This window comes from Rhinolophus sinicus, chromosome 9 (genome assembly GCF_057876585.1).
Source record: "Rhinolophus sinicus isolate RSI-liver-muscle chromosome 9, RSI-T2T, whole genome shotgun sequence".
Lineage (NCBI taxonomy): Eukaryota > Metazoa > Chordata > Mammalia > Chiroptera > Rhinolophidae > Rhinolophus > Rhinolophus sinicus.
The window spans coordinates 9,890,619-9,903,249 of NC_142509.1; the positions used below are offsets into that span (position 1 = coordinate 9,890,619).

The window sequence follows — 12,631 nt, forward strand, 5'->3', positions numbered from 1 at the left end:
ACAGGTAGTACACACTTCTTATGTTCATTTTCTGTGGGAAGGAGAGCAGCAGTGAAGTGACCAGCATTCTGCAATCTCAGAAATGCTGGAAATACTGTCTAGCATTCTGGAATCTCAGGGATGTGTCCAGTCTGCTTCGTGGACACTTTGATCCTAAATCAAACTTTTTGCTTTAGTAATGACAGTCATTAATTATGTCCCACATCTAAATGATGGTTCTTTCTGCATTAAATATATATATATATATATACATATATATATATATGTATATGTATATGTATATGTATATGTATATGTATATGTATATGTATATATATATATGTATATATGTTTAATGTATATATTTACCCCAACAGTAGAAATGGAGATGAGAGTAGAAGCCGAAATATGCTTTTTGTTGGTACAATTTTTGGTGGGAGTTTGCCTGAAGATCCCTTAAAGTATCTGGGGACTAATACTATAATGATGAAAGGCTGCTAACAACATGGAGAATGCTGAAAATGGGCAACCATAAGCAGCTCTATACAAATGAAGTACGTCCAGTGCCAAAATAAAAAGTATAGCCACGTTGCAGACAGAGCTCCTAGGGACCAAGATGGGGAAGGAAGCCGGCTTCACATGAAGCCTTATGCGTGGTCAGATATTTAATGTTCCTATAGGTAATTTAGTTTGTGTAGACACTAAAGGACAATTTATTAAAATCAAAGACAATCAAACATAGGCCACATTCCAAAGGAAATATGAGAGGATTTTCTGAAAAGACATCTCTACCTCTGCTTTCTTTTCCTATATATTTGGGGAGGAAGGGGGAAAGAGAGATGGAGGGGAGTAGAAAGAAGCTCTCACCCTTGAAGGTTAAGCATAAAAGCTTTCTCTATGAAGTCCCCCTTAACCACTGCAACCCACAGTGATCTTTCATTCCCCTGAATACCTGTAAGATTTTGCATTTCACTATATTCCATAGTGACTTACATTGCTAGCTATCCACTCACCATCCAAAAACTCCTCTCCCCCATTAGCTGCAAGGTCCTAGAGGACAAGGTGTGCTCCTCCACACTACCTGTCACAGTGACTGAATACAGCATATTCTCAAAATATTTGGTTGCTTGGGTAATGCCACCAGCAAATAATTCCAAATCACAAATATGATTTTGCTATACAGTATATGAAAATTAAGAAATAAATCTATCTCTGTATTAATGTTTTATGCCTTGTATTCTGCAATTCCTGAGAAGTTCAGAGAGCTGAGTATTGAGTACAGCGGGCGTGGGGGTGGGGGACTGACACCGATGGGGGGAAGAGAGATGAATACTAAAATGCGTCAGGCCATTGAAAAAATGCCCACAAGGGATGAAAATAACCTGAATTATTGAGAGTTTTTCCTACGCAGTAAAAGGTGTTGTCTGACTTCATTTAATAATTAGATCTGGAACTCTGAGTTTCTGAGAGTTCCCTACTTTGGAAATTTGGGCACATTCTTGGCGACTCGGCGCTCTGCATTCTATTCAGGTTCTGAAGCCAATTTGCGATAGTGCTGTAACGGCGCCTCCTCAACACCAGGGGGCGCCAGGCAGCACGGAGACTCAAGGCGCTGGGCCGCTCTCCCAGCATACCTTGCGCTCGCCCACCGCGACCCGGAAGTTGTCGCCGCCGGCCACCGGCCGGCAGCCCTGACGGAATCCGGGCCGCGGAGCGCAGTCACCCGCCTGGGCTGCCCCAGCCGGGCGGAGGACTTCTGCGAGGCCAGCGGAGAAGACACCATTGAATGCACTGCATGCCCGGTCTCAGTCTGGGCGCGCCGCCCCGGCGATGCGTACCCCGGTCCTTCCCCTCTCCGTCCTCGGCGGCTGTAAGTGTTCGGGGAGGGGTCCTGTAGAGACCTGCGCCGCCCTCCTGATGCAGCGTGGAAGCCCTCCGACCCGGGCTTATGAAGGCCGCGGAGCTTTCCTCGCGGGCACCGTGTCCTCCTGAAGGGGCCGGCGCGAGAGCGAGACGCAGAGCTGCTGCTGTCGCTTCGCGGTGACGAGGACGTCGAGCGCCACAGCCGCGGACGGGGCCCTGAATAGCACCCAGGTGTTCTCGTATCCGGGGTACAGCGATGCCCCATTCCCTGACTCCGAGGTAAAATAGAAGGAGGGCTGTCGTCTCGGGCAGCCCCCTGGTCCGTCCAGCCATGAAGGCAGAGGCATTATCCTCGTTACAAAAGACCCCGGGTTTGTCCAGCTGTGGCCGCAGTCACCGCAGTAGCCGAAAGCTGATGGCTCTGGGGTTTGTGGTCGGCTGGCTCCTCGTCATCTACTTTCTGGTCAATGTGTGGCTTCTCTGCCTTTTGTCTGCGTTGCTGGTGGTGCTGGGAGGATGGCTGGGCTCCGACGCCATTGTGGGGGCTTCGGGTCGGCTGCACCTGGAACGCTTCATCCCAATGGCCATCTGTCCTCCAGACCCTGAAGCGGAGAGGCAGCTGGGACAGGAGATCAACCGCACCATCCAGATGGTCATTCGGGACTTTGTGTCGTCCTGGTATCGCTCAGTGAGCCAGGAGCCAGCCTTCGAGGAAGAAATGGAGGCCGCCATGAGAGGGCTGGCCCGTGAGTTGCGGAGGAGGATGGGCATGGTGGACAGGCACGCTCTTGCCCAAAGGGTTCTCACGCTCTGTGGCTGTCACCTGCAGAGCTATATTCAGGCAAAGGAGGCCACAGCAGGGAAGCAGAGGGGTACAGTCGAGCCCGCCCGACTCTGGGAGGCTTACTGCCAGGCAACTGCCCCCCATCCTGCTGTGGAAAGCCCCAGTGCTGAGGTCACCTATACACGTGGCATAGTGAATTTGTTGCTGCAAGGACTGGTTCCAAAGCCCCACTTGGAGACTCGGACAGGACGCTATGTAGTGGGCGAACTCATTACGTGCAATGTGATCTTACCACTGATCAGCAAGCTGTCAGACCCTGACTGGATCCACCTTGTGCTCGTGGGCATCTTTTCCAAGGCCAGCAGTAATCCCGCACTCTGCCCAGCCAGTGCCCCAGAACAACCCTCAGTGCCCACATCTTTGCCACTGATTGTTGAGGTACAGAGTCTGCCAGAAGTGAGAGCCCCTTCTCCAGCAGCAGCCCCAGTGCTGCTAACCTGCAATGAGCCAGAGGGACCTTCACACCCCTCCCCAGACATTGAAGAAGGCCATGAAGCTATACAGGGAGATTTGGGGGCAGTGCCAGAAGAAAGAAAAGGAGGAAACAATGCATCTCATTTCCTACAGCCAGATATCCGAGGCCCTCTGTTCTTATGTGAAGACACAGAGCTGGAGTCTCCATTGTCTGAACTGGGCAAAGAAACCATCATGCTCATGACCCCAGACAACTTCCTGTCTGACAGGATCCAGGACGCCCTGTGTGCCCTAGGGGGTTCCCAATCTCTGGAGTGTAAGGATGGTGAGGGATCTGAAGGAATTGAAGGAGCAGAGGCTGAGGAAGGTCCAGGAACAGAAACAGAGACAGGCTTGCTGGTCTCCATGCTGAATTCCTGCCCAGAGATCCAGATTGACACAGCAGACAAAGAGGTAGAGCGAGGGGATGTCACCTCTCTTACAACTTTACTGGCGAGTCCAGAAAGGACCTGCCCACCACGACCCTCATGCTTACAGAAGGATCTTACCAATGGTGTCAGCTCCCTAGATCCTAGTCTACCACAGGTTCTGCTTTCTTCGTCTCCAACTGGTCCTCTCAGCTCAGCCACCTTCAGCTTTGAGCCCCTGAGCAGCCCGGATGGCCCAGTTGTCATCCAGAACCTGCGCATCACTGGCACCATTACTGCTCGAGAGCACAGTGGCACCGGATTTCACCCCTACACACTCTACACAGTGAAGGTAACAGGTTTACAACTGTGGTCACACACTCTGAGCTTGGAATTGGTTTGGAAAGCAGAGTCAGTGAAGCTAGAGTAAGGGAGAGAGGCTACTTTTACTTTGTTTGCTATGAGTCTGAAGCTCATTTGTGAAGCAGAGTAGACTTCTAGCCAATACTCACGCAAATCTTAGAACCTCAGGGTGGTTAGGATATCGAGGGTCATATTTTTCAGTGGTTCCCAATGTATGGAGCCTTGTCCAGAAATTCTCTTTCCAAACTTCTTCCTTGCTAATTTCTTTCTTTTTTAAAATACTGCTATCTTTTTTACTTTGTTTTAGGAAGGACGTTTTTTTTTCCCATATATATACTTGGAAAACAGAAAGTTCCTCATTCCTAGAGATGTTTAAGCACAGAAGCACAGAAGTGGGAACTGTTTTGCAGGAATGATGTAAAGGGATTCATGTATCAGATGGCTGTTTTGATTAGAGCAGCAATTCCCTAAAATGGGCTTTAGAACAGGCTGCCTCCAAGTCTCTTGGAGAGTTTCATTTTTTTTAAATTCTGGGACCCTGTTTTGGAAATTGTCATTCAGAATCCATCAGAGTCTATCGGAATCTGCATAATTAAAAAGAAGCCCAGGTGACTTTGAAGTGCAGCCAGATTTGGGAATTAATCAGTATCAGAGAGTGTCCTTTAAGGACTAGAATATTCCACAGAAAGTATTATAACTCCAAGATGCTCCAAGTTTGACAGCCCCACCTGGAATTCCACCTGTCTATTACCTAGGCCTTTTACTGGTCTGAGGGACTACTTTGCTCGTGTCAGCTCGTACCACATATGTCTCTTTTTCTTTCTGGCTCTAGAAATTTTTAAAACATCAGCCTCAAGTCCCACCAACAAGGAGATTGTTTCTTCCATCACTTGCCCACAGTATAATGACCTCAACCAAACAATGGTAACCTGCTCCTAATGAGAACAAGAACATAGTTCTTCCACAGTATTTCATTGTATTTTAACTACTCAGTCAAAAAGTCTTCCCCTGTACAAAGTTGCAGTTTTCATGCTGTTCAGGGTGTTGTCTCTGGGGGAGCATACAGTACAAGTTGTCTTTTCCCACATACTGACCCTCCAAGCTATGAAGACAGCAAACCTTGACCCCCCACAACATCTCCAATCTTCACATGACTTCTAATCATACCGATGACATGTACTTAGGGGAAAAAATTTCAGTTTAGCTCCAAGAATAATAATTAACCTGCCCTGAGCAGAACAAAAACACATGTCCCTTTAGTGCATTACAGGCAAACACATTATTTTTGTTCATCAGCTGTTTTGAATAATTTGTTCTGTCCCCAACTAATATAGATAATTACAGGTTGAATATAATGGCAAAATGGTTATCCCTTTATAATGTACAACCCCATAATTGAGGGATGTAAGGGAGTATCATTTTTATCAGTGTTGTACCTTCTGTTTTATTCCCTGTCTTTAGAATTCGAAAAACATTTATTCAGCCATTTTTATAAGTGAAAGTAAAGTATGGGAAGGAGCTTTGATATGGAAGGAGGGGAGAGCAGTAACATTCACTTTCTACTTTCTGGGCCATGTATGTTGGGAAATGCATCTCATTCCTTAATTCACCCACCCTTGGAATTTGAGTTGTTCATTACAATTTAGAGCAGCCTTCAGATCTAGTAGGTTCAGGAACAGAATAAGAACATCTCCCTTCCTTTACCCCTGCGCCTCTTACTGTGTGGCCATTGAGTTGATGTAGTAAACAAGTTTGTTCATTCAACAGTATGAGACAGCCCTTGATGGTGAGAACAGCAGCGGCCTGCAACAGCTGGCCTACCACACTGTGAATCGCCGCTACCGCGAGTTCCTGAATCTGCAGACCCGTCTGGAGGAGAAATCAGATCTACGAAAGTTCATCAAAAGTCAGGAATTTCCCCAGCCCTGAACTGCCTGCTTGCTTTTCACATCTGGCCACCCTGATCTGAGAGGCTGGTGGCCTATTGTTTCGTGGGGAGGGATGGAGGAGAAGAGTGCAGCATCAGGGGTCCTTTGTGCTCCCTCCATTTTGCATGCATGTGTTTTAGGTTTTAGTGCTAGACAGCAGTGGTCACATTCTGAGGTACTCCTTTGCCACTGAATGCTTTGTTCTGGGGTCCCCTTTAGTTTGAGCTTAAGAAAGAAACTCACATTTCCACCTATGTCTACGAGATAGCATGAAGAGTTAAACTAACTTTTCCAGGTTCATAGATTGATTTCTCTTAAATATTAAAATATTATCCAGAAATCCTTGCCTACTTTCCTGTAACAACCATGCTTTTTTGTGTGTGCCATAAACACATTGACAATAAGAAATACAATGAAATTTAACTCTAAATATAAGCTAGTAAGCAGCTATTTTGTTGTTTTTTTTAAAGCTGATGGTCACCCAGATAAACATTTTAATAAGTCTAGGCATAAATTGTGGATTTCAGTTAATGCATTTTTTTAAATAACAATAGCTAATACTGAGCAAAGCTTGAAATATATGCCAGGGTCTCTTCTAAGCACTTTATACATATTAGCTCACTGAATTCTTATCACAGCTTATGACATAAATACTATTATCCTCATTTTACAGACAAGAAAGTCAAAGAAAGGTTAAGCAACTTTTCTAAGGTCATTACTATAGGATAATTAGAGCCTCAATGTAAACTTGGGCAACTGGACTTCAGGGCCCTCCTTCGTTTGGTCTCTTACAACTTAATATTAACAATAATGAGAGTAAGTTGTATTATATCCCTGGAGTATATTTGAAACTCCTGAAATAAAATCCCAGGGAAATATATTGTAACAGTTCTTTTTTTTTTTTTTTTTTTTTTTTTTTTTACATAGATGACGTGTTTTATGTGGAATAGCTCTCAGTGAATGTTAAGTGAATGAACTTTTATTTTTTTTTTTAAGATGTGAAGGGTCCTAAAAAGCTCTTTCCAGATCTTCCATTTGGAAACATGGACAGTGACAGAGTAGAAGCCCGTAAAAACCTCCTGGAATCATTCCTAAAGGTCAGCATCCTTCTGTTGGAGCTTTGCTTTCATTCTACCCACAGACTTCCAAGCCAAGGTATAGAGATCCGGGGACTGAAATTTCTCTTTGTGAAGTCTTTCTTGTGTCTTTTGCAGCAACTCTGTGCCATTCCTGAGATTGCTAACAGTGAGGAGGTACAGGAATTCCTGGCTCTGAACACAGATGCTCGTATTGCCTTTGTCAAGAAACCATTCATGGTCTCCAGAATAGACAAGGTAACAGCAGGGCCACCGTGCTCAGCCGTAGTTTGTCATCAGAGTGGAGGCAGTGCTTGAAAACTAAGGGCGGTGGGGCGTTGGGGCGGTGGTGAGAGGCGGCACAGAGGAGTCAGTAGGACATGACTACAAGTTTCAGCTAGACCTGTTCCCAAATATTGGTTGGATCATCCACCTGCTGAGTGATAGTGAGCAACTCTGAGGAGACAGTACCCCTGACACTGTAAGTGTACACATATTCCCTGTGGGTGACATGACATAGTTATTCTAGTGGAGGTATATAAGGATAGATCTATACCTCCATAGATAGGTGGGGGCCGGAAGGTCTGTTCTGGAGCTGAAGGTCATTCCCAGCATTGGTCACTCAGGAACGAGAGCCCTAAGACAGGACACTAAGCTGGATGTAGATCGATGTAATGATTCTCTGTCGGAGAGCAGTATGGGAAGACTTGCACCTTCTTCAAGAGGCTGTCTTAGGACCTGTGGAGATGGTAGGAGAACATTTGTGTAACTGACTGAAGCCTACAAGCAATGATTACCAACTGATTTCATAGTCCCTAAGGCAGACATCTGAGTTTTCTGTTTATCAAAAGATGGCATGTTTTGAAAGGTTAGAAAACACTGACGCATTGGCAGAAGAGGGGTCTCCCTCTTCTCATCTAGACTTCAGGAGATAAAACGATAACATGGAATTTCATGTGGTAAGAGTTAGGAGACATTCAATGCTATGAGGAAACTTGAAAGTGATACACGGGGTGAAATCGCAGAGTTCCAGGCAGACGTGTTATTTCATTGATTTTTCAGCATCTGCTTACTGATTGCCTGTTTAGAGCCATGTCCTGTACTAGTTGCTTATGATAGAACAGTGAACAAGACAGAATAGGACCCTCCCTACAGACTACAATATTGTGAGCCTAGAGAGCAAGTTATTTTCTAAGCTACGTTATGCACATTCATGCTACCTTCTGTGTTCTTTCCCTGGTTTGTTGTGCCTTAGTCTTTTGTGTCTTCTTACTCCACCACCCCAGCTGTGTCTTAGCTGAGCTAGCTGTTCTCCTTGTAGAGGGTTGACACGAGAGGAAGTTAAAGACATCATGATGCTGCTCTGAGCCAGCAGCATTAATTAGTGAGAGACACTGAAGGAGAAGTAAGTGTTTCTTCAATATTTTAGGGTTTCATTTGTTTGTACAAATTTTCTTTTTTAGCAAATATCTGTATGTCATTTTCCCATTTTGAAAAATAGAGATAATTCTTACTTTTCATTGAGGATTGTTTTATTTAGATTTTATGAGTAGAGAAGTTTATGTCAACTTCATATTTCTTAATTTTGATCCAAGTGATTTTTGTTTTTCTTTCTATACTTAAAGAAATTATTTGAATTAACTGGAAAAGCCAATTTTTTATTCTGTGTGAATTACTGAGCATGTTTACATTATATATGCCTCTAGACTGTATTTCTTATTTGATAATCCTCACTCTCCACATATTCCTGCCTATGTTACTTCTCCTTATTCACATCTTGGTAAAAGGATCATCAATTTGGAAACAAAATCATTCTTTTATGTACAAAGGAATTGAAAATCAAAAGCATTTCACTAGCTTGCAGAACTCCCAGGTTTTTATTTATCCTATTGTTTATTTCGGTTTCTTTTTCTATGGCATTGTTTGTCTTAACTCTGTGAGAAAAAAGATTTTTGTGGCCGTAGAGAGAAGGGAGGATAGCTGGTGTCTGACTATACTGATGGCTAAGACTCCACTAGATAGCCAGGCTGTCTACCCGACCTGACTGCATGAAGCACCATGACAAAACTGCTCATTCAGTGCTTTCTGTCTGACCCTGCACCTCTGACCCCTGCAGATGGTGGTGAATGCTATCGTGGACACCTTGAAGACAGCATTTCCTCGCTCTGAACCCCAGAGCCCCACAGAAGAGCTGAGTGAGGCCGAGACAGAAAGCAAGCCCCAGACAGAAGGCAAGAAGGCTAGCAAGTGAGAAGCCCATCAGTTGCCCAGGGACCTTTTCCCAACTCTCAGGTTGATCCCCAATCCTCAGCTAAAGCCCGTCCCCAGCTCTCAAGCCCCAGAAGAGAGGAGGTGGGTCATAATACTAGTTTTTATGCAATGCCAGACCTCAGACTCCTCAGTGCTCATCCCAAACCGGCCTGAGATCCTGCATAGGCAGCCCTGCTAAATGTTTGTCTTGCCATGGGAACCAAGAACCCAGACTGACCAGGATTTTTGACTAGAAGGAAAACTCTATAATATGTATATTTTCTATTTTCCTGGAAAATTGAGGTGTTTCTCTCATATTAAGAATTAAGTCTTACAACTGATCTCTATTTGCCATCATTTCTGGAAATTTTGGTTTAGAAGTTGCATATACCAGTAATAAACAAGAAAGGACTAAAATGGGTACCTGCAGGGCCCATTTTAGTAACTGGTATTGCTGCCACTCTCCTGCACCAGGGTCCCAGATGTTCCCTGGTAGTACTCAACGCCAACACGTGGAAGGGAAGGGCACAATACTTACCCTTACTAGAAACGTCATATCTGTATCTGGACCATTATGGAGAGAGAGAGAATGTGGGGGCATGAGGGATGAAGAGTGTTTGTGTGTGTTTGTCTGACAGATTAACTGTCTGTATTCATGTTTCATGAGCTAGCAATAACAGACTCACCGTTCTTAGCCTTTTTGGGTTGTGTGTGTCTATCTGTCTCATAGTCTCGGTGTTCACATTTCATGGGCCAGCACTAACAGACTCACAGTTCTTAGCCTTTTCAGGGTATGTGTGTGTCTGTCCGTCTGGCTGTCTATCTTTGTTTCTATGTTCATGTTTCACAGGCCAGCAATAACACAGTTCTTAGCCTTTTTTTTACTGGGCCCATACGTTGAAGGGGGCCCATGGGCCTGTGCTAATAAAGAACCCTATACCTTGAAACACTGAGGTTAGCCCTTGTGGTTCCTTCCCTGGTTTTATTTGGAATACAAGGGGAATAAGTGAATACGCAAAAAGGGTACTGACAACAACAACAAAAACCTTAGTTTATGCTACTTGTCTATTTAATCTTCAACACGTTTTTTACTGAGTGTGTAGTACGTGCTAGCTACTCTTCTAGCCTATGGGAATACAACAACCGTGACAGACTGGTTCCTATTTTACATTAACAGAAGCCCTCACAAATGCATTGTAGACATTGTTTAGTGCAAGATTTGCACTATATATTAAGAACTGCCAGAATATATATTGTCGGGGATTTCAGGGCCAGGTCTCTTCTGGCAACTCTGACCACAGTAAGCTCCCAGAGTAAGTATAGGTGTTCTTGTTTTGAGATACTAATGCTTGTCAGCCCTTTGTATGGGAATCTAGATCATGAATTACATTGTTTCTTTGTTGTTGTTGTTGTTGTTTTCTATGCAAGGTCCAGACTGAGGTTCTCATCCAGTAAAATTGCTCCAACACTGAATATAACTGAAGCACATGAGAAGATACTCTATTGTCTCCAGGAAGGCAATGTGGTAAGAAGTTCCTATAGAATTCCTGGAATTAACAGCTGGAATGTTGATCTTGCAGTTAAGCACCTGAGACATCCTCCAAAGTCAGAAAGGACTTACGTGCCTAGCTGAAGGACTTACCAACATGTGGATCTCTCGTTTTTATTCTAAAAGTATTTTCTCCAAGTGATTTGTGATTCCTACTTGTTCTGGGTTGGTAGATTGGCTTCTCAAGGATTATGGGTATGGGATAATGGATGACAGAATAAGAACGAAAAACAGTTCCTGGAAAAGGTAATTCAAAAGTGTTTGCAGCAAGTGACAATACAAAGGCATTGTTTTTCTTGCAATTTCAGTAAAAAATGAAAACTTTCCTAAGTTGGTCAGAAAGTCACGTGGGTTCTATACTCATGATACTTCTGCAGGGAAGGCACAGGGAAAGCCTAAGTGCTTCGGTTGCTCTCCTACTTCCGCATTCTTTTTGTGATGTGCAGCTGGCTCTTTTTTCAGGAGTCAGAGATCCTGTCCATGTCTGAGATGGAATCCTTTATTGAAAAACAGACAAAGTTATTAGAAATGCAGCCAGCAGAAGCCCCAGAAGAAGATCCTGAACATATCCCCAAAAAATGTGTGGATGATTGCCTGTCAGATGCAGCCATGCCAGCCCACGACCTCAGCAACAGTGATCCAGGTAAGTGACGAGATCTCTGCTCCCACAGAGAAGGGAGCCAGGACACAGTCCACTTGGTACTTACGATAGTTAGGATTCGTCACTTTAATTTCTCTTCTGTTTGGCTAAGCAAGCCATGTGTTAAATACCAGAGTTTGATGTACTGTGCTGAGTGCTGGGATGCAAAGAAGTCCCCAGAGCTGAGTCAAGCAGAGGAACAGGGCATGAAAACAGGGAGTCCCAATCCAGCAAGATAAGATCCATGCTTATAATGTCATTATCTTGTTGAAGTTCTTTTTTTGGCATGCGTTGGCATATCCTTGAACTACTCCCTTTATCTCTGCCTTGGTACCACTTTCCTGGTCACTCCCTTCTCAGTCCCTTTTGTTGGCTCCATTATTAGCCTTCCAGAGCTTTATTTTTGGTTTTGTTACTACTCATCACACATCCTGGGTGATTTCATTCATACTATCGGCTTCAACTCTAATACATATGCTATGGTATCTAATATTAGGTATTGTATTTCCAATTGCCGACTGGCAATCTCCATTGAGATATACCATAAGGCCACTACAATACAAGATGTGCAAAATGGAATTCATCTTTTTTTTCCTGAATCTATTCCTTCTGTTTTATTTATTGTCATAGCAAGTGACACCACCTAGTTACCCATCGTTGAGCAGGAAAGGAGAAGAGGTGAGGGCACTGCTCTGTCCTTATAAGCATTTGAGGCAGGGCAGGTTTGCTTCCCAGAAGAATGCAAAGGAAAATTTAGGAACCCTGGATATTAGTACATTTGCTGAGCTAGAATTTATAAGAAGAAAACATTTTAATTCCACGAAGACACAGGTTTCTGCTGAAAAGAAAGATCATAGAATCTTGGGTTCAGAAGGAAAATAAAAAGGCTTATTTCATCATTTTTTCTCAGGTGCCCCTGACCAGTCACCTCACCTCTGCTCTGTGTACTTCAGCTTAACTATGTGAGAAATGGAGTTTGCAACCCCATCTCTTCACACATATCTCACTTGTTAATTAAATGAAGTGTTTTCACACCAAAGGCATCAGAAAACCGTAAGAAATTATAAGGGGGAATGAGTAAAACAGTATAAATATAATTCTAGCCCAAGTCAAGCCTGTAAATTTTGAACCTCATATCTCTATAGAGGAATAGTTTATACCTGAGCCTTTCTTCTAGCCATGAGAGACTCGAGATGCTCATTGATAGAAAATTTACTATTTTCTTTAAGAGGACTTGGTGCCTTGTCTGCTCTTTCTTTTTTAACTGTTATAACTAATTGTCACCACATGGTGGCAGCTCTATGTATGTTAAACCTGA

General features: G+C 43.9%; 1 protein-coding gene across 1 annotated transcript in view; it reads left to right on the forward strand.

Moving 5' to 3' along the window:
• Positions 1-1,637: 1,637 nt before the first annotated feature.
• Positions 1,638-12,631, forward strand: part of SNX19 (sorting nexin 19) — a 38,419-nt gene continuing 27,425 nt past the window's right edge. The window contains exons 1-7 of the mRNA XM_019713974.3: positions 1,638-3,859; positions 5,638-5,776; positions 6,795-6,895; positions 7,013-7,132; positions 8,991-9,121; positions 10,553-10,649; positions 11,136-11,316. Of these exons, the coding sequence (XP_019569533.3) occupies positions 2,174-3,859; positions 5,638-5,776; positions 6,795-6,895; positions 7,013-7,132; positions 8,991-9,121; positions 10,553-10,649; positions 11,136-11,316 (2,455 nt within the window). The 5' untranslated portion in view covers positions 1,638-2,173. The remainder of the gene's footprint in view (positions 3,860-5,637; positions 5,777-6,794; positions 6,896-7,012; positions 7,133-8,990; positions 9,122-10,552; positions 10,650-11,135; positions 11,317-12,631) is intronic.